This window comes from Bolinopsis microptera, chromosome 7, assembly GCF_026151205.1.
Source record: "Bolinopsis microptera isolate Bmic1 chromosome 7, MBARI_Bmic_1.0, whole genome shotgun sequence".
In the NCBI taxonomy this organism is placed as follows: Eukaryota; Metazoa; Ctenophora; class Tentaculata; order Lobata; family Bolinopsidae; genus Bolinopsis; species Bolinopsis microptera.
The window spans coordinates 16,625,561-16,647,114 of record NC_087078.1 but is presented as its reverse complement, the minus strand read 5'-3'; the positions used below and the strand labels follow the sequence as shown (position 1 = coordinate 16,647,114).

Genomic DNA, 21,554 nt, shown 5'->3' with positions numbered 1-21,554 from the left:
ACGTCACTAATTAGTGATATGATCTGATCTCCCTGGGCCCCCTAGTAATGAGGGGGCCTGGCCGTCGGCCTCCCATAAGTATCTACATAGGTATTTATGAGATTGGTGCCCCCCCCCCTGATATAGGTTCGGTTTTGTAAAGTAAAACACTATATTTTCAGTATTTAATAAAATCAAAAAACTGATTTAATTTTTAACCTGGTCAAATCATTTTTATGAGCTTGTTTGTCGTGTTGATTCTTGGGAAATTTAAAGAAGGATATTTCACCAAAAGTGACATTCATCTCTAATTCAATTCGAACGATATCATTATTTCCATTAAATATTACCAAAGTTACCCGGTGACCGACCAGTAAAACCAAAGATAAAGCTGTTACTTATACTTTGCAGTTTGCCGCGTATTATTAAAGTTAACTTTAATTACATAATATGCAGAACTTCATTTCAATAAATTATTTCATCACCATTGCTGTTAATGCTCTGTGAATTCAGATTCTTTGTTCTAATTTTGATTTCAATTTCAATTCCAATTTAATACGTAAGCAGCTTAATGGAAAAAGGTTCAGAAAAGCTTACGGTTCTACATAGTTTGAACAGTTATACACACCAATTTGTGAATGTCATCAATCAATGTTAAACATCTAAAATATAAAATAAATTATCAAGATACAAAATATTTTGTACCAAACCAGCCATCCTTGGAAGTTAAAACAGTAAGCAGTGTAAGCAGAGTTACAAGACAAAATAAATCACAGACATTGAACCATGGTATTTTTAAACTTACGATTTCAGAGCAAGTTCTCTTTGGTAAAAATTCAGCGCTGGTAAATTTTGAAAATACTGAAAAAAATGTTTCTAAAATCACTGTTAAAACTGCCTGTGCGGAGAAGACAATACTGACTAATCAGGTATTTAGAAGTAATAATGCCCTTATTTGGACAATAATAGGCAAGATGCTATGATTCCATTTTTTCATCCTCTGAGTCTGAACACTCGCCCTCACTCAGGCTCTCTCCTCGCTCCTTCTCCATAATAGCCATTGTTCGATCAGCTGGCAACTGTTTTAGTCCGGAATAATCCTGAGTAGCTGGTTTTATTGATGGAGGAGCAGGAGTGTCCCAGGAGGCAAGAGGTGTACCATTTTGTAGTTCTGGGGCCTCCGTATCGTCATCAGGAGGTGGAGGAGGCTGGACGAGGGGGATGAGGGGGGCTGTGGGACCGATAATGAGCGGTAAAACTGACGAATCCTCTGACATTTCAACAGGATCGTCGCTGGTTGATACTACATTCTGCTTGGTTTTTGTTTCCCTGAGAAGGTTGTCGAAAAGATTGTCCTCTTCAGTCATTTTTGAGGTAACAGATGGTTTGAAAACATTAGCAGTTGTTGAAGTTCCTTTTTTGACGAACGCTGAATACCCAGCCTTCATTGCAGCTATCTTGGATGTCATATTAGCGGGTTTCGGCTTCTCTTCTGAAATTACGAATTATTTTTAAGAAAATTTGTCTTGTCATCTCACTATGACTCATAAGATACAATTTTAAATCCCGTATGCAATTAAGCAACAGTATGTCAAGAAATATAAACCAGAACCAAATCTTCCCTCTAAACGACAAGAACTCGTATCTATGGGAAATTCCTCAAATTCTTACCTCCAACTACTACTAGCTCCTTCGTTTGAGCTGGCCTTACAAAACTCAGTTCGAATTTCTTTGGTTTAGGAATGAATGGTAGAGGAATAGAGTTAGGAGGAGGAATGTAGTCAACAACAGGGTCCTCTTCATCCATTGAACTGAGATTTAATGCGCTTTCTAGAGCATTCGACAGATTTGTTTCTTTCTTGTTCTTGTTGTACCGCTTCTTCTTCTCCGCTCTCTGATGTCTCTTGCGAGCTGTAATGAGAAAATTATAGCTAACAGTGTTAAACACGTCATCAGCAAATAATAGTATTCAATTTAACAAGAAGTCCAGTAAATAAGTGTGGGTGATAAAACTTGAAGAATGGAGTTTGCTCTTACCCAAATGAAATTCACTTTCCCGCTCGAACTCGACAGTAAAGATGTACTTGATATCGTCCTCCGGCAAATCCTTTTTCAGCAAGCCCATAAATACTCCACCCGGCTCTTTCCTGTTAAAGATGCATTCAATTGGTCGATCAAATCACCAATATAAGAATTTTACTATTGATCATATATAATCTGATGTCGCCAACTTTCGAGATTATGAAGATGAAAGACGTTTTTGCCGCTTTAAACTGTTTCAAATTAACATAACAGATTTGATATCGACAGAGCAAAACATGGTATCGTAAGGTCGAACAGTATGTTGAAACAGTCTCCCCTCCTACTACTGTGCAGAGTGCAAACTTAGTTACCGACTATTTTAGACAACTTACCGTCTGTCTCCTAGTACAGTCGATTCTCCGCCATTATTCTCAATTTCTTCTGTCTTGAAAAGTAACTCCAGTGCTTTTTCTTTTCCGATTCTATTCACAACTCGGTGGATGAGTTTTTGCTTTTTCTGCAAAACAAGTGCACAATCAACACTTTATATAATGGAAAATAGGAGTATAGCAGAGAAAGGGTCGATGTAAATAATATCGTCGCGTTTGAATTGAATAGAGCGAAAGGCGCGCGCGACCAACGCGCGCGGAGTTGCGCTACTGTGTCAACAATGAAGACGAATTTTGCTAGTATAAAAAGATGCAGAAGACGTTTCCCTGAAATGTGTATGCGATTTTGTATGCGATTTGCGCGCCGCACGTACGTTAAAATAATTATATTTGTAGAATTTATGACGGTAACCCTTCAAAAGTCAAAATAAACTGCTCGTATAATTATAGACACTATGATATGAATAACTAAATAACACCTTGAACCCAACTTGGAACCACATCCAAGGGCCGCACCGACCCCAGAAAAGCTATAATTCAAGTCAAAAATCTTTACTCGGCCCTGTATGTGATTTGTGTTCCGGGGTAGTGGACAGATGTTTTAGTGGTTGAATAGCTAGTACCTATCCCAAACCATCATAAAAACCAAGTTTTGTTATCTCAACCCACTCAGGCCACTCCCAGGGGCCACACATAACCCAAAATAGCTGAAATCCAGGTCAAATCCCATACATAAAAATCCAGACTGAGAATCTTTACCCCCGTATGCGATTTATGTTCCGGGGTAGGTGGCCCATGTTTTAGTATAAAAATGGGTACTGCCTATCCCAAACCATCATAAAAACCAAGTTTCGACCTCTCAAACCACTCAGGCCACTCCCAGGGGCCACGCCCATCCCAAAATAGCTGAAATCCAGGTCAAATCCCATACAAAAATCCAGACTGAGAATCTTTACCCCCGTATGCGATTTATGTTCCGGGGTAGGTGGCCCATGTTTCAGTATAAAAATGGGTACTGCCTATCCCAAACCATCATAAAAACCAAGTTTCGACCTCTCAAACCACTCACGCCACTCCCAGGGGCCACGCCCATCACAAAATAGCTGAAATCATGGTCAAATCCCATACAAATTCAGACTGAGAATCTTTACCCCCGTATGCGATTTATGTTCCGGGGTAGGTGGCCCATGTTTCAGTATAAAAATGGGTACTGCCTATCCCAAACCATCATAAAAACCAAGTTTCGACCTCTCAACCCACTCAGGCCGCTCCCAGGGGCCACGCCCATCCCAAAATTGCTGAAATCCAGCTAAAATCCAGACTGAGAATCTTTACCCCCGTATGCGATTTATGTTCCGGGGTAGGTGGCCCATGTTTTAGTATAAAAATGGGTACTACCTATCCCAAACCATCATGAAAAACCAAGTTTCGACCTCTCAACCCACTCAGGCCACTCCCAGGAGCCACGCCCATCCCAAAATTACTGAAATCCAGCTAAAATCCAGACTGATAATCTTTACCCCCGTATGCGATTTATGTTCCGGGGTAGGTGGCCCATGTTCTAGTATAAAAATGGGTACTACCTATCCCAAACCATCATAAAAACCAAGTTTCGACCTCTCAAACCACTCAGGCCACTCCCAGGAGCCACGCCCATCCCAAAATAGCTGAAATCCAGCTCAAATCCCATACAAATTCAGACTGAGAATCTTTACCCCCGTATGCGATTTATGTTCCGGGGTAGGTGGCCCATGTTTTAGTATAAAAATGGGTACTACCTATCCCAAACCATCATAAAAACTAAGTTTCGACCTCTCAAACCACTCAGGCCACTCCCAGGAGCCACGCCCATCCCAAAATAGCTGAAATCTAGCTGAAATCCCATACAAATTAGACTGAGAATCTTTACCCCCGTATGCGATTTATGTTCCGGGGTAGGTGGCCCATGTTTTAGTATAAAAATGGGTACTGCCTATCCCAAACCATCATAAAAACCAAGTTTCGACCTCTCAAACCACTCAGGCCACTCCCAGGAGCCACGCCCATCCCAAAATAGCTGAAATCCAGCTCAAATCCCATACAAATTCAGACTGAGAATCTTTACCCCCGTATGCGATTTATGTTCCGGGGTAGGTGGCCCATGTTCTAGTATAAAAATGGGTACTACCTATCCCAAACCATCATAAAAACCAAGTTTCGACCTCTCAAACCACTCAGGCCACTCCCAGGAGCCACGCCCATCCCAAAATAGCTGAAATCCAGCTCAAATCCATACAAATTCAGACTGAGAATCTTTACCCCCGTATGCGATTTATGTTCCGGGGTAGGTGGCCCATGTTTTAGTATAAAAATGGGTACTACCTATCCCAAACCATCATAAAAACCAAGTTTCGACCTCTCAAACCACTCAGGCCACTCCCAGGAGCCACGCCCATCCCAAAATAGCTGAAATCTAGCTGAAATCCCATACAAATTCAGACTGAGAATCTTTACCCCCGTATGCGATTTATGTTCCGGGGTAGGTGGCCCATGTTTTAGTATAAAAATGGGTACTGCCTATCCCAAACCATCATAAAAACCAAGTTTCGACCTCTCAAACCACTCAGGCCACTCCCAGGAGCCACGCCCATCCCAAAATAGCTGAAATCCAGCTCAAATCCCATACAAATTCAGACTGAGAATCTTTACCCCCGTATGCGATTTATGTTCCGGGGTAGGTGGCCCATGTTTTAGTATAAAAATGGGTACTACCTATCCCAAACCATCATAAAAACCAAGTTTCGACCTCTCAAACCACTCAGGCCACTCCCAGGAGCCACGCCCATCCCAAAATAGCTGAAATCCAGCTCAAATCCCATACAAATTCAGACTGAGAATCTTTACCCCCGTATGCGATTTATGTTCCGGGGTAGGTGGCCCATGTTTTAGTATAAAAATGGGTACTACCTATCCCAAACCATCATAAAAACCAAGTTTCGACCTCTCAAACCACTCAGGCCACTCCCAGGAGCCACGCCCATCCCAAAATAGCTGAAATCCAGCTGAAATCCCATACAAATTCAGACTGAGAATCTTTACCCCCGTATGCGATTTATGTTCCGGGGTAGGTGGCCCATGTTTTAGTATAAAAATGGGTACTGCCTATCCCAAACCATCATAAAAACCAAGTTTCGACCTCTCAAACCACTCAGGCCACTCCCAGGAGCCACGCCCATCCCAAAATAGCTGAAATCCAGCTCAAATCCCATACAAATTCAGACTGAGAATCTTTACCCCCGTATGCGATTTATGTTCCGGGGTAGGTGGCCCATGTTTTAGTATAAAAATGGGTACTGCCTATCCCAAACCATCATAAAAACCAAGTTTCGACCTCTCAACCCACTCAGGCCGCTCCCAGGGGCCACGCCCATCCCAAAATTCCTGAAATCCAGCTAAAATCCAGACTGAGAATCTTTACCCCCGTATGCGATTTATGTTCCGGGGTAGGTGGCCCATGTTTCAGTATAAAAATCGGTACTGCCTATCCCAAACCATCATAAAAACCAAGTTTCGACCTCTCAAACCACTCACGCCACTCCCAGGGGCCACGCCCATCACAAAATAGCTGAAATCATGGTCAAATCCCATACAAATTCAGACTGAGAATCTTTACCCCCGTATGCGATTTATGTTCCGGGGTAGGTGGCCCATGTTTCAGTATAAAAATGGGTACTGCCTATCCCAAACCATCATAAAAACCAAGTTTCGACCTCTCAACCCACTCAGGCCGCTCCCAGGGGCCACGCCCATCCCAAAATTGCTGAAATCCAGCTAAAATCCAGACTGAGAATCTTTACCCCCGTATGCGATTTATGTTCCGGGGTAGGTGGCCCATGTTTTAGTATAAAAATGGGTACTACCTATCCCAAACCATCATGAAAACCAAGTTTCGACCTCTCAACCCACTCAGGCCACTCCAAGGAGCCACGCCCATCCCAAAATTACTGAAATCCAGCTAAAATCCAGACTGAGAATCTTTACCCCCGTATGCAATTTATGTTCCGGGGTAGGTGGCCCATGTTCTAGTATAAAAATGGGTACTACCTATCCCAAACCATCATAAAAACCAAGTTTCGACCTCTCAAACCACTCAGGCCACTCCCAGGAGCCACGCCCATCCCAAAATAGCTGAAATCCAGCTCAAATCCCATACAAATTCAGACTGAGAATCTTTACCCCCGTATGCGATTTATGTTCCGGGGTAGGTGGCCCATGTTTTAGTATAAAAATGGGTACTACCTATCCCAAACCATCATAAAAACTAAGTTTCGACCTCTCAAACCACTCAGGCCACTCCCAGGAGCCACGCCCATCCCAAAATAGCTGAAATCTAGCTGAAATCCCATACAAATTTAGACTGAGAATCTTTACCCCCGTATGCGATTTATGTTCCGGGGTAGGTGGCCCATGTTTTAGTATAAAAATGGGTACTGCCTATCCCAAACCATCAAAAAAACCAAGTTTCGACCTCTCAAACCACTCAGGCCACTCCCAGGAGCCACGCCCATCCCAAAATAGCTGAAATCCAGCTCAAATCCCATACAAATTCAGACTGAGAATCTTTACCCCCGTATGCGATTTATGTTCCGGGGTAGGTGGCCCATGTTTTAGTATAAAAATGGGTACTGCCTATCCCAAACCATCATAAAAACCAAGTTTCGACCTCTCAACCCACTCAGGCCGCTCCCAGGGGCCACGCCCATCCCAAAATTGCTGAAATCCAGCTAAAATCCAGACTGAGAATCTTTACCCCCGTATGCGATTTATGTTCCGGGGTAGGTGGCCCATGTTTCAGTATAAAAATGGGTACTGCCTATCCCAAACCATCATAAAAACCAAGTTTCGACCTCTCAAACCACTCACGGCCACTCCCAGGGGCCACGCCCATCCCAAAATAGCTGAAATCCAGGTCAAATCCCATACAAATTCAGACTGAGAATCTTTACCCCCGTATGCGATTTATGTTCCGGGGTAGGTGGCCCATGTTTTAGTATAAAAATGGGTACTGCCTATCCCAAACCATCATAAAAACCAAGTTTCGACCTCTCAACCCACTCAGGCCACTCCCAGGGGCCACGCCCATCCCAAAATAGCTGAAATCCAGCTAAAATCCAGACTGAGAATCTTTACCCCCGTATGCGATTTATGTTCCGGGGTAGGTGGCCCATGTTTTAGTATAAAAATGGGTACTACCTATCCCAAACCATCATAAAAACCAAGTTTCGACCTCTCAACCCACTCAGGCCACTCCCAGGGGCCACGCCCATCCCAAAATTAGCTGAAATCCAGCTAAAATCCAGACTGAGAATCTTTACCCCCGTATGCGATTTATGTTCCGGGGTAGGTGGCCCATGTTTTAGTATAAAAATGGGTACTGCCTATCCCAAACCATCATAAAAACCAAGTTTCGACCTCTCAAACCACTCAGGCCACTCCCAGGAGCCACGCCCATCCCAAAATAGCTGAAATCCAGCTCAAATCCCATACAAATTCAGACTGAGAATCTTTACCCCCGTATGCGATTTATGTTCCGGGGTAGGTGGCCCATGTTTTAGTATAAAAATGGGTACTACCTATCCCAAACCATCATAAAAACCAAGTTTCGACCTCTCAAACCACTCAGGCCACTCCCAGGAGCCACGCCCATCCCAAAATAGCTGAAATCAGCTGAAATCCCATACAAATTCAGACTGAGAATCTTTACCCCCGTATGCGATTTATGTTCCGGGGTAGGTGGCCCATGTTTTAGTATAAAAATGGGTACTGCCTATCCCAAACCATCATAAAAACCAAGTTTCGACCTCTCAAACCACTCAGGCCACTCCCAGGGGCCACGCCCATCCCAAAATAGCTGAAATCCAGCTAATCCATACAAATCAGACTGAGAATCTTTACCCCCGTATGCGATTTATGTTCCGGGGTAGGTGGCCCATGTTTTAGTATAAAAATGGGTACTGCCTATCCCAAACCATCATAAAAACCAAGTTTCGACCTCTCAACCCACTCAGGCCGCTCCCAGGGGCCACGCCCATCCCAAAATTGCTGAAATCCAGCTAAAATCCAGACTGAGAATCTTTACCCCCGTATGCGATTTATGTTCCGGGGTAGGTGGCCCATGTTTCAGTATAAAAATGGGTACTGCCTATCCCAAACCATCATAAAAACCAAGTTTCGACCTCTCAACCCACTCAGGCCGCTCCCAGGGGCCACGCCCATCCCAAAATTGCTGAAATCCAGCTAAAATCCAGACTGAGAATCTTTACCCCCGTATGCGATTTATGTTCCGGGGTAGGTGGCCCATGTTTTAGTATAAAAATGGGTACTGCCTATCCCAAACCATCATAAAAACCAAGTTTCGACCTCTCAACCCACTCAGGCCGCTCCCAGGGGCCACGCCCATCCCAAAATTGCTGAAATCCAGCTAAAATCCAGACTGAGAATCTTTACCCCCGTATGCGATTTATGTTCCGGGGTAGGTGGCCCATGTTTTAGTATTAAAATGGGTACTACCTATCCCAAACCATCATAAAAACCAATTTTCGACCTCTCAACTCACTCAGGCCACTCCCAGAGGCTACGCCTATCCCAAAATAGCTGAAATTCAGGTCAAATCAAGAATGAGAATCTTTACACCTGTAGGGGATTTAAGTTCCGGGGTATTCTTTTTGGTATGACTTACTATCACCACTCATTCGAGGAATATGTTAAATTAAAGAATATTCATGTTCATTTTTTCGAATGAAGGTTCATTATCGCATTTTTTAAATAGTTTTGATAATCAGATCGAGCCAAATTTTATAGGATTGTATTTTGCCATTCAAATTACGTTCGATCTGAAAAAATGAGAGTTGTAGCTTCTCAGATGTCCGAGATACGAGGCATAACGAGTTTATTCATTACGTGTGATCAGGTGATTGGATTACCTGTTCAGGTGATTAGATGGCCCCGTTAAATTGCAAGGGAACCCAATCAAGGTGTCCTATCACATAATCACCCAATCAATTTTGTTAACGAGATACATTCAATGCGTCATTTCAACTCCGATTGACCTCAATTTTTCAGATCAGATGCAACAATTAAATATCTACAGTAATCTGAAATAAATGGGCGTCTAGTATGTCTGGAAAGAACAATATAGGTGATTTAATATTATATGGACGTAGGCCGTAGTCTAAATATTCAAATTTTCAAACATTGGCGACGGAATCCTCGAATGAGTAGTTACAGCATGCCATCTGCAAAGTTACAGGTCCATAGCATAATATGAAACACGGTGGTGGTGTAAGACCCAACATATGTAACGTTAGTTTTGCCCCAACCCCTGTAGCTTTTCTGGGTTAGGCGTGGCCCCTGAGAGTGGCCTGAGTGGGTTGGGAGGTCGAAACTTGATTTTTATGATGGTTTGGGATAGGCAGTACCCATTTTTATACTAAAACATGGGCCACCTACCCCGGAACATAAATCGCATACGGGGGTAAAGATTCTCAGTCTGGATTTGTATGGGATTTGACCTGGATTTCAGCTATTTTGGGATGGGCGTGGCCCCTGGGAGTGGCCTGAGTGGTTTGAGAGGTCGAAACTTGGTTTTTATGATGGTTTGGGATAGGCAGTACCCATTTTTATACTAAAACATGGGCCACCTACCCCGGAACATAAATCGCATACGGGGGTAAAGATTTTCAATCTTGATTTTACCAGGATTTCAGCTATTTTGGGATGGGCGTGGCCCCTGGGAGTGGCCTGAGTGGTTTGAGAGGTCGAAACTTGGTTTTTATGATGGTTTGGGATAGGCAGTACCCATTTTTATACTAAAACATGGGCCACCTACCCCGGAACATAAATCGCATACGGGGGTAAAGATTCTCAGTCTGGATTTGTATGGGATTTGACCTGGATTTCAGCTATTTTGGGATGGGCGTGGCCCCTGGGAGTGGCCTGAGTGGTTTGAGAGGTCGAAACTTGGTTTTTATGATGGTTTGGGATAGGCAGTACCCATTTTTATACTAAAACATGGGCCACCTACCCCGGAACATAAATCGCATACGGGGGTAAAGATTTTCAATCTTGATTTTACCAGGATTTCAGCTATTTTGGGATGGGCGTGGCCCCTGGGAGTGGCCTGAGTGGGTTGGGAGGTCGAAACTTGATTTTTATGATGGTTTGGGATAGGCAGTACCCATTTTTATACTAAAACATGGGCCACCTACCCCGGAACATAAATCGCATACGGGGGTAAAGATTCTCAGTCTGGATTTGTATGGGATTTGACCTGGATTTCAGCTATTTTGGGATGGGCGTGGCCCCTGGGAGTGGCCTGAGTGGTTTGAGAGGTCGAAACTTGGTTTTTATGATGGTTTGGGATAGGCAGTACCCATTTTTATACTAAAACATGGGCCACCTACCCCGGAACATAAATCGCATACGGGGGTAAAGATTCTTCAGATCTTGATTTTACCTGGATTTCAGCTATTTTGGGATGGGCGTGGCCCCTGGGAGTGGCCTGAGTGGGTTGAGAGGTCGAAACTTGATTTTTATGATGGTTTGGGATAGGCAGTACCCATTTTTATACTAAAACATGGGCCACCTACCCCGGAACATAAATCGCATACGGGGGTAAAGATTTTCAATCTTGATTTTACCAGGATTTCAGCTATTTTGGGATGGGCGTGGCCCCTGGGAGTGGCCTGAGTGGTTTGAGAGGTCGAAACTTGGTTTTTATGATGGTTTGGGATAGGCAGTACCCATTTTTATACTAAAACATGGGCCACCTACCCCGGAACATAAATCGCATACGGGGGTAAAGATTCTCAGTCTGGATTTGTATGGGATTTGACCTGGATTTCAGCTATTTTGGGATGGGCGTGGCCCCTGGGAGTGGCCTGAGTGGTTTGAGAGGTCGAAACTTGGTTTTTATGATGGTTTGGGATAGGCAGTACCCATTTTTATACTAAAACATGGGCCACCTACCCCGGAACATAAATCGCATACGGGGGTAAAGATTCTCAGTCTGGATTTGTATGGGATTTGACCTGGATTTCAGCTATTTTGGGATGGGCGTGGCCCCTGGGAGTGGCCTGAGTGGGTTGGGAGGTCGAAACTTGATTTTTATGATGGTTTGGGATAGGCAGTACCCATTTTTATACTAAAACATGGGCCACCTACCCCGGAACATAAATCGCATACGGGGGTAAAGATTTTCAATCTTGATTTTACCAGGATTTCAGCTATTTTGGGATGGGCGTGGCCCCTGGGAGTGGCCTGAGTGGGTTGGGAGGTCGAAACTTGATTTTTATGATGGTTTGGGATAGGCAGTACCCATTTTTATACTAAAACATGGGCCACCTACCCCGGAACATAAATCGCATACGGGGGTAAAGATTCTCAGTCTGGATTTGTATGGGATTTGACCTGGATTTCAGCTATTTTGGGATGGGCGTGGTCCCTGGGAGTGGCCTGAGTGGTTTGAGAGGTCGAAACTTGGTTTTTATGATGGTTTGGGATAGGCAGTACCCATTTTTATACTAAAACATGGGCCACCTACCCCGGAACATAAATCGCATACGGGGGTAAAGATTTTCAATCTTGATTTTACCAGGATTTCAGCTATTTTGGGATGGGCGTGGCCCCTGGGAGTGGCCTGAGTGGGTTGGGAGGTCGAAACTTGATTTTTATGATGGTTTGGGATAGGCAGTACCCATTTTTATACTAAAACATGGGCCACCTACCCCGGAACATAAATCGCATACGGGGGTAAAGATTTTCAATCTTGATTTTACCAGGATTTCAGCTATTTTGGGATGGGCGTGGCCCCTGGGAGTGGCCTGAGTGGTTTGAGAGGTCGAAACTTGGTTTTTATGATGGTTTGGGATAGGCAGTACCCATTTTTATACTAAAACATGGGCCACCTACCCCGGAACATAAATCGCATACGGGGGTAAAGATTCTCAGTCTGGATTTGTATGGGATTTGACCTGGATTTCAGCTATTTTGGGATGGGCGTGGCCCCTGGGAGTGGCCTGAGTGGGTTGGGAGGTCGAAACTTGATTTTTATGATGGTTTGGGACAGGTACTAACTATTTAAAACCCTAAACCTGTTCCAAATACCCCGGAACACAAATCGCATACAGGGGTGAAATCGCATACAAATCGCATACACAAATCAAGGAAACGTGCTCTCAAAAGATGCAATTTCCAACAAATCTGCTGGAGACCCAGAGTGCAAAGATTTCCGTGATTTCAGAGCGAAGGTGTTCCGAGATTTATTAAATTACAAAGTCAATAACCAACCTCTTTGAGTCTGTAGATTATAGCGCCAGCAACGGCGTACTCAGGATACTCGACATTGACTTTGCTGTAGTCATATCGAACCGGTTTATTCTTCTGGTACAATTCAGTTTCGTCCACTTTAGGAACACTTGTTTGAATAACAAGCCCGTCTTCAAATCTAATTGTTTGCACTGTTAGTTTGGATTCTTTACATTCATCATGTCCGATAGAGCAGCAGGTTTAGAGAAAAATCGACATCAAGAAATTTATTATGACTGGCCCATTTTGGACATCCTTTTTACTGCAAATTATGGAGAACGTTATGGAGAATAACATTTTCATGAAATGATGAAATATTTTTTCCTTAAAAATGTGTTTTCCTTACCTACTAGAACTAACATAGTCTACACCAATGAGAAAAATTTGACACTACGACCCAAGTTAAAGAAGCTATACCGAGGGAATTAGGTAACACAATACGAAGTCTTTCTTCAGTATGATATTGTAAATCATCTAATACCACCTTTTGAGCCTGCAGATGCCAATTCAAATTTAAGTGAGCCAGCATATTTCAACTAGGGAAATATACCCAAATGTTTTAATACTGCTTCTCTATCAGACAGATGTAATTATATTATTAAATCTCGTTGTGATGGGACTATTGCAAGTTTAGCGTTAAATCCAGAGCTGGTAAATTGTAGCAAAAGTGAGGTAAATTTGCTCACATTTTCAAAAAGTATTGTTCAAAATTTGTTAACGCTACACGAGTATAGCCCAATACCTGTGTTCCTTTGTCTCATCGAACTCTTCGACTTCATTTAGCCTTTCTGCTGGTAGAACAGAGTTATCAATAGTACTCTTCATCAAAGTACCTTCAAAACCCTCAGCGGCTTTTACAAAGTTACTCTTGAACTCCTTCTTCAGTTTGGATGTTGCGGACGCTTTACTGGTTTTTGTCTTCTGCTTTGTGGGTTCAGCCAATGAAGAAAACAGATCTGAAACCTCCTTTTCCAACTTTTCCCGCCGCTCAAGCTTATCTCTTCGTTTCTCTTGTCTGATCCTGTCTCTTTCCTTTTTATCTTTTTCTCTCTGTTTTTCTTTATTTCTCCTCTGTTTTTCCTTTTCCTTACTTATTTTATCCTGTCTTAGAAGTTGTTCTATGAGTTCCTTAGACTTCATTTCTATGCTCTCATCTGCGTCTTTGGGAGGAGGCCGACTGGGTGCTTCAGATGGCCCACCAGTATATTTGTTTCTAATAGAGTTCAAAAACGCCATATCATCTAGGATAGACACTTCTTTCTTGCCATCTTCTTTGGATGTTGTAAGGAAAGGTATAGACTTAGGTTTGGACCCAGAATCAGCTGAGGAAGCTGTATTTAAGTTTAACTTCTTCATCACAGCAGCACTTGCACTTGTGTCTGAAGTTTTTGTTGGTGTTTTAGATGGTGTTTTGGATGGTGTCTTGGATGGTGTTTTAGAGGGAGTGATGGACATAGGTTGTTGTTTTACAGGAGAAATGTTTTCAACATTAAGTTTGACAGGTGTGGTTATTGTAGCTTCTGGGGCTTCTTCTGTGGTCATTGCAACTGTTTCAACATCGTTTATTAGCTTATTATACTCCTGTTCATCATCACTCAGTTCCCCTTCCTCCATATCTTCTAAAAGTTTTTTGATATCTAATTCAGATGGTTTTGGTGAAGGAGGTCTAGAGAGAGATCCTCTTATTCCCATGCGCTTGGGTTCAGAAACTGCTGGAGTGGAAACAGATTTACGACCTTCTTCTACTAGCTCGCCAGCTTCCAAGTCTTTTGGTTGAGCCATAGGCACAGGTTCAGACTTATCCTCATTGTCATCTATTTTAGTTTCCTTTTCGATTTCCATCAGGGCTTCATCAATCTCATCAATTTTAGCAGATTCTTTAGATTGAGAGCTGGGAGTTCCACTCAAAATCTTCTCTGTCTTCTTTTTTAATGCCTCTTTATCTGGGTCAAAGTGCATGTAATCATAGATAGATTCTGGCTTACTATCAGCCTCAATTGCAGAATCCCTTTTACTTCTAACTCTCTCCTGAATCTTCCTACGCTTCCTTGCAACAGGATCATTAGAAAGGAATTCATTTAAATCATTATAACTTTTCTCACTTCTGATTTTTTTAGTCTTCTTTCTCATTTTCTCCTTTTTTTCATCTGCGTCTACCATTTTAGCATCCTTTTCTGATTTAGGTTGTGACAAGATTTCTCTTATTTGTTTTCCCATAACTTTCTGACTGTGGTCAGTGTTGAAAGAATCCCTTGACTTTCTATTAGCACTACTGGTGCCATGAGATGCAATTAATGCATCAAATGGTGATACCTTTGATGGTCTGTGAACTGTCTCATCGTACCTCCGTTTGTGTGACTTTCGTTTGTATGATTTACCAGATCTACTGCGCTCTGACTGGTCTGCAATAGGATAGTTCATTTTTTCAGGAGCTATGTTCTGATTGGCGTGTACAGGTAGAGGGGGTTGAGCAGGAGGAAAGAAAGGAGGGAAAGCTGAAGAATTGTAAGGGACAAAGCTATTAGTAGGTGGAGGTAAAGGTGGAGCACCAGGCATTAAATGAGGGGGTGGTGGCGGTACAGGTGCATTAGCTGCTGCATTTGGACCAAGCAATTTGTTGATCAGCAGCATAGCCTGAGCTTGGTTGTGATTTTCATGTTGAGTTACCATATTGCTTTAAACCAGAGCTTCACCACATTCTATTCCTGCAAAATATGATTCATCAAACAATTGCATGAAACAGGTTTAATTAAATTTAGAATAATAATTTGTATATAAAATAAAATACGATATTGTTTCAATCAGTAAACTTTACAGAATCAACAAATTTATAACAATTCACTAAAACATAATGCAGTGCCCATTGCCCATTTGCATTTGGTGTATGATTTTTGTCCGACTGATGAATTAATAGTAGAAAGATAGAGAACCTGTCCTGTTGCGACAGAAAGTCTGCACACTATATGCTTTAATTTATGTCAATATTTAAATTATAAAATGCAACTTGAAAGTGGATATGATTTATTGGAAGGCTGGCAAAAGATGATGAACTTTGTATCAATGGTTATCATAAGCTATAGAGTATAGATATGTTAAAATTTACAGTGCTTTAAATTATAAATTTCATTATACTTTAATCTCAAATTAAGTTAACAAATATCGACGCAATGAGCTCAAGAAGAAGAGGGGCAAGCAGGAGAAGAAAGAGCAGGATAAGTTTAAGAAAAACCCGTATGACTACAGCAAGAAGCTACTTAATGGTAAGCAGAACAACGCACCGCCAAGCTTCTCTAAGGAAGAAGCACTAAGCAGACAGGTTCTTCAAGAAGGAGTATAAGGACACGGACCGAGGTGCAATCTACACTAAGTTGGAAGGTCTTCCTGAAGCCAAGCCCCCAGTAGTTAAGTTCGAGCTGACAAAGCTGGACAGGGAAGATTTCGATGCAAAGCTGAAGAGCAGGCGTAATAAGTCATCCCCTGGTCCAAACGGTGTACCATATGTGGTGTATAAGAGATGCCCGAGAACCGCACACATGATCTTCCAAACCCTATCTACCCTGTGGGACAAGAAGATAGTGCCACTACAATGGCGATTTGGTGAAGCAGTCCTTATCCCAAAGACTGAGGATCTGTCAGACCCAAGCAAGTTCAGGAATATTACAAAGACAAACACCAGCGGCAAGTTGAACATGGGAATTCTAGCAGACAAGATGCTGGATTATATGGTGTCTAATAAGTACATAGACAAGTCAGTTCAGAAGGGCTTTCTGAAGAAGACTCCTGGTTGTCTTGAACACACCCAAGTGCTTATGGAAGAACTAAAAGACGCCAAATCTACTAGACGTCAGATATTCGTTGTCTGGGTGGATTTAATATATGCATATGGCAGAGTCCCACACAACTTGACCCTCTATGCCCTCCAGCATTACAAATTCCCTGAATGGCTCATAGATTACATGTTTAAGTACTATGATGAACTGATTGTAAGGGTGGTAACCAAAGACTGGAAGTCAAATTGGTTCTACTACATGTTAGGCCTCTTTCAAGGAGACCCTCTTTCAGTAGTGTTGTTCCTGATTGTATTCAACTTACTGTTAGATCTTCTACAAGATCAAAAAGAACTGGGTTATAAGCCCTCGTTTAGCTCGCAACCTACATCGAATCGGGCTTTTGCAGATGACCTAACACTTATGTCCTCCAGACTAGAGAAGGTAAAGAAGCATATAGAGTTGATGGAGCAGTTTTTGGATTGGAGTAGGAAAATGAAGGCCAAGCCTAGCAAGTGTGTCTCCCTGGGAATGAAGGTGATAGATGGTACGTACCAGGCTTATGACCCAGAGATATTGATTGACGGCCAGATAATCAGCTATGTAGGAAACAACCCGATTAAGTTCCTGGGCCACTGGATCTATGTCGATCTAGGGTTAAATGACACTAAACAACGGATTGAAGACAAACTAAAAACTCTGTTTCAGACAGTGGATGAGTGTGGTCTCAACGGTGTCATGAAGTGTTGGATCTACAATAATATGCTGACTAGCAAGATGTCCTGGGATCTGATGATTTACAACCTTCCTGTAAGTTTTGTGTACGAACTGGATGCTATCTGCACCAGATTCTTGAAGAAGTGGTTGGGTGTTACTAGATCAATTACTGTGACAGTCCTGTACAGGAGCAAGGATTACTTCGGGCTAAACTTGAAGAAGCTGAGTGACTTATACAAGTCTCTTCAGGTATCAAAGGGACACGCCCTGAAGAACAGTGATGACACCAAAGTTGTAGAAGCCTATAATAACAAGAGAGAGAAACAGGAGAACAGCCCGAGATGGTCTTATACAACGGAGCTGACGGCAAGAGAGCGAGATCTTTACTTCCAGGAGTTGGTTGGAGTAGTGACTAAAGACCGAGTAGGACTCGGATGCAAACCAAAGTTGACTGAGAGGCAGAAGCTAAGACAACTGGTAGAATCGGTGTCAGAGAATGACATGCTAGTCACCCTGGTAACAAGGGAGTACAGGGCAAGTTCTTGACATGGGAGAACACGATGCAGTTAGACTTAGGATGGAACAGCCTTATCTACAACTACAAGATGAGCCCGGCTCTCCACCTAAACTCGACACACGACGTGGCTAATACCCCTACAAACATGAAATTGTGGAACTACTTGAGTACAGGAAATTGTGCACTTTGTGGTTGGAAGACGTGCAACATCAAGCACATCCTAGCCGTCTGCAGTGTAGCAAGAAACTCTTAAAGGTACAACTGGAGACATACAATTCCTCAGGTTCCACGACCTCCGACAAAGAATGGATACGGTTCAAGTCGAAGGATGGGAAGTATGAACACCCAAAGCCAAAGTTGAGGAAGGAGAGGCCCTTTGAGAGAGCGAAAGACTGGAAGCTGATATGGGACGAGGATACACTACCTGCCCAGTTCCCACAGCACATTTACAACACAGCGGAGAAACCCGACATTGTAGTATGGTCGGATAGTTTGAGAGAAGTAGTTCTAATTGAACTGACTTGTGGTGACGAGTAACTTCAGTGACCAAGTAGCACGTAAAGAAGCACGCTACAACAGAGAGCTGATTCCTGGCATCAACGGGTGCGGTTGGAAAGCTCTGCTCTTTACGGTAGAGATTGGGTGTAGGGGCTTCTGGCACCATACTGTACCAGCTCTATTCAACTACTTTGAATTGGAGAAGAGAACGAATAATAAAGCCCTGAATGAGGCTGCTTTGGTCGCTCTTCGATGTTCCTATACAATCTGGTTAGCCCGCGACAACAAGAAATGGTCTACCTGCTACGACATCGCAAGGAGGCCAGAAGTCATAAACTGTGAAAGCTGAGTGTTGGGCCCATAAAACATGTTGAAAGCTGCAACCAGGATCACAAGTACTGGTGGAATACAGAATGACTTGCTAATCAGATTTATAGATGGAGTTGCTATCGAAAGATATAGAACTCAGGTAAACATCTAACCTGTAATAGTTTATTGTTGATTTTTCTTGATTATAATTAAGTAACAAATCAATCTCTATCTTATATAGATAGCCTTAATATTTAATAGAAACTATAAAATAATAAAAAACAGTAATAGCATGTAATATAATTAGAAGTGAATTCTTGAACACCAAGATCAAGAAAATAAAACAAAATTTTTTAATCACAATCAATTCATATTTAGTTCAAACACTTATAGTCAAAATAACCATTTCACAGACAAATTTCAACAATGTAGTAGCCAAAGAGATATATAAATAAGAGGTTTATAAATAACTTTTACAAGATTTTGCAAAACATGTCTTGTCAAGGATAATATCACTTCTCTGTTGCAAATTAGGATAGGTCATTCTTATGATTAGCCTTAGATGTTTCCTGTAGCATGTATCAAGTTTGTATAATAGCTACAATTATACATTAAGACTGAGACTACCTGTGCTTTTTTTTTTTTAATTATTCAAACAACATACACATAATAATATAGCAATGACCCTATATAAAATCAACCCTTTAAGAATTCAAAAAATTCCCTTGACAATTAAAAATTACCCTTGGCCTTGTGGCTCCAAGTTAAGATCTAGACTGTTTATATCAACAATGTTTTTTCTCGCACCTCTGTCTCCACGGAGAGAAATCACTGTTGTTCTAAGAATTTCAAAGCGAAGGCGCTTTCTTATGTATCCTACGGCGTCTGAGTATCTCTGGCCAGTGTGGTACTCCATCTTACTGGCCAGCTTCTTGACCAGTCTCTCAGCTTCACCACCCATTCCACCAGAAGTCGAAAACACTAAAGGTGTGAAGCTTCCTTTCTCCACTTCAAGAACCCTTGCATTGTAACATCGCTTTTTCTCATTTTCATGGGACAGGTACATTGCTGGTATCGGTTTGCATGCATAGGAGGAGGCTGGGGCATGAAATACCCTTACATCAAAAAATGCCCTCTCTGAAGCATTCCAAATCGATCTTGCAGAAATGTCCAGCCTGGCTTGGTCTCCTAGGACTGTTCCCCTTGGTAACTCTAGACCATCAACTGGAAGAAGAACTGGCTCAGTCTGCACATCCTTGCATTTCACAGTTCTCATTAGTTCTGCAAAGGTGTCTCTCAGCGAGTTGTGGCGCAATGACACATATCCACCAAGTTTGCAGATGAGCGCATGGTTTGCTGAGTATTTCTGGCCACACATACATGTTTTAGGGCAGTCCTTCAAGTTCAGGTTGTATCTGAGAGCTATTGCATCTGAGAACTGTTGTTTATTCATCAGATATCCACACTCTTTTAAAGGTAGTGCTGTTAACCAAGCACTTGCCCCTTTCTCAATAATAATAATAATTCTATACTGTTACATAATTTAAAAATTATGGCCCCTTATTGTGGGCAGAGTATGTGTCTTTATTTAAGTGTCCTGATTTAAAATCATCTGAGTGACTGCATTGAAATAATTTAAGGAGAGTACCATAAAAACGTTAAAACAAAAGGAGTAACAACTAGAACATACTTATATTAATATCAACATTAGAACAAAATACAGTCACCTAATTCTCTTCTCCTACGGTTGAGTATAGAGGAACCATCTTTGGTGTGTATTAGGGACTTAGACCATTACAAATACCCTGCTGTAAGTTTGCAAGGTATGTGGACTAAGTGGATCGAGAGTACTCGACTTGGAAGTGGGTGTTGAGAATTCTCAACTAAACTAGAAGATAATGATGTCCAGAAGATGAGGCAGTAGATGGAGTAGTAAAGGAGTAGTAGAGGCTGAAGGGGGAGTGATGTCATAAGGAGATGTAGGACATGAAGGGGGATGGAGGTGAAGGAGCACTATAAGTATAAGTATCAATTCTATGATAGTTCACCGATGGCGATCTGTGCTAAAGATCGGAAGGCAGTGATGCTGCCATCACTACCATCTCTTAAGATAGACCAGCATGGTTGGTCATTAGTGGAGTGCTCTTGAATGGTTTCTCTGTAGGAACAGCGGTACAGTGGACAAGAGAAGATTCGATGGTAATTGTTGTCCAACATCTGACAATTCGGACACTGAGGGTCGCAGTTGTTGGCAACCCTTGCCTTGAATGCTGTGAAGGTGATGTCATGGCCATGCAAGAGAGACATTACTTTAGTGTCTGTGCTCCTGCTTGAATAGCGAGGAAACAACTTTTTGCTCCTCTCATCGATGTTATCCAGTATCTCACCCGGATTTATTCTAGGGTTCAGTAGGAGATGTTTATTCCAGGTGAAGTCCATAAAGCGGGTTATTTCGTCTTTTGAATAGCTGACAACACCGTTGTGGACACTAGTCAGAAGGTCTATTCTGCTTCTGTTGAGCTCGTTGGACCCCCTTGTCCACGTTAGGAACTTACGTATCTCATCAATATGGTGCTGATATCGATGGGCCTTTGCCTCCTCTAGCTGTAAGATGAATCCTTGCATAAATGGGTCACTTGTAAGTGCTTTTATTATGAATTTTATAGTGATCATCTTGTAGGATATCTCAAGGGGTGGAATTCCAAGCGCGACAGATGTCAAATCTTTGGGAGGATGGTGAGTGGATCCACTTATTTTCAAGAGGACCCTGGCATAGAAGTCTTTGAAAGTATCTAGGTTATCTTTTAGCCATATTGGAGCAGCATATAGAAGTTTTGTGAGTACTACTGTTTTGAAGAGCATTTTGAGTGAGCTTGCATTCAGGCCTCTGTGGCGGGTGGAGTTTTGAGTGATCCTGTACCAGGCAAACCAGCATTGTTTCAATTTAAATTTTGCGTGACTTTTGAACGTAAGTTTGTCGTCTATCCTCAGTCCAAGAACAGTTGATTGACA

At 42.3% G+C, this 21,554-nt stretch overlaps 1 protein-coding gene across 1 annotated transcript; it reads right to left on the bottom strand.

Annotated features, from left to right (window-relative positions):
• Positions 1-610: 610 nt before the first annotated feature.
• Positions 611-18,711, bottom strand: LOC134817867 (myb-like protein X). Its single transcript, XM_063827219.1, has 6 exons — positions 13,477-18,711; positions 12,717-12,873; positions 2,394-2,518; positions 2,017-2,126; positions 1,651-1,890; positions 611-1,471 (listed from the first exon to the last, which is right to left on the bottom strand). Exons 1-6 carry the CDS (start codon positions 15,402-15,404, stop codon positions 957-959), a joined length of 3,075 nt encoding a protein of 1,024 aa, XP_063683289.1. The 5' UTR covers positions 15,405-18,711; the 3' UTR covers positions 611-956.
• Between the last annotated feature and the right edge of the window lie 2,843 nt (positions 18,712-21,554).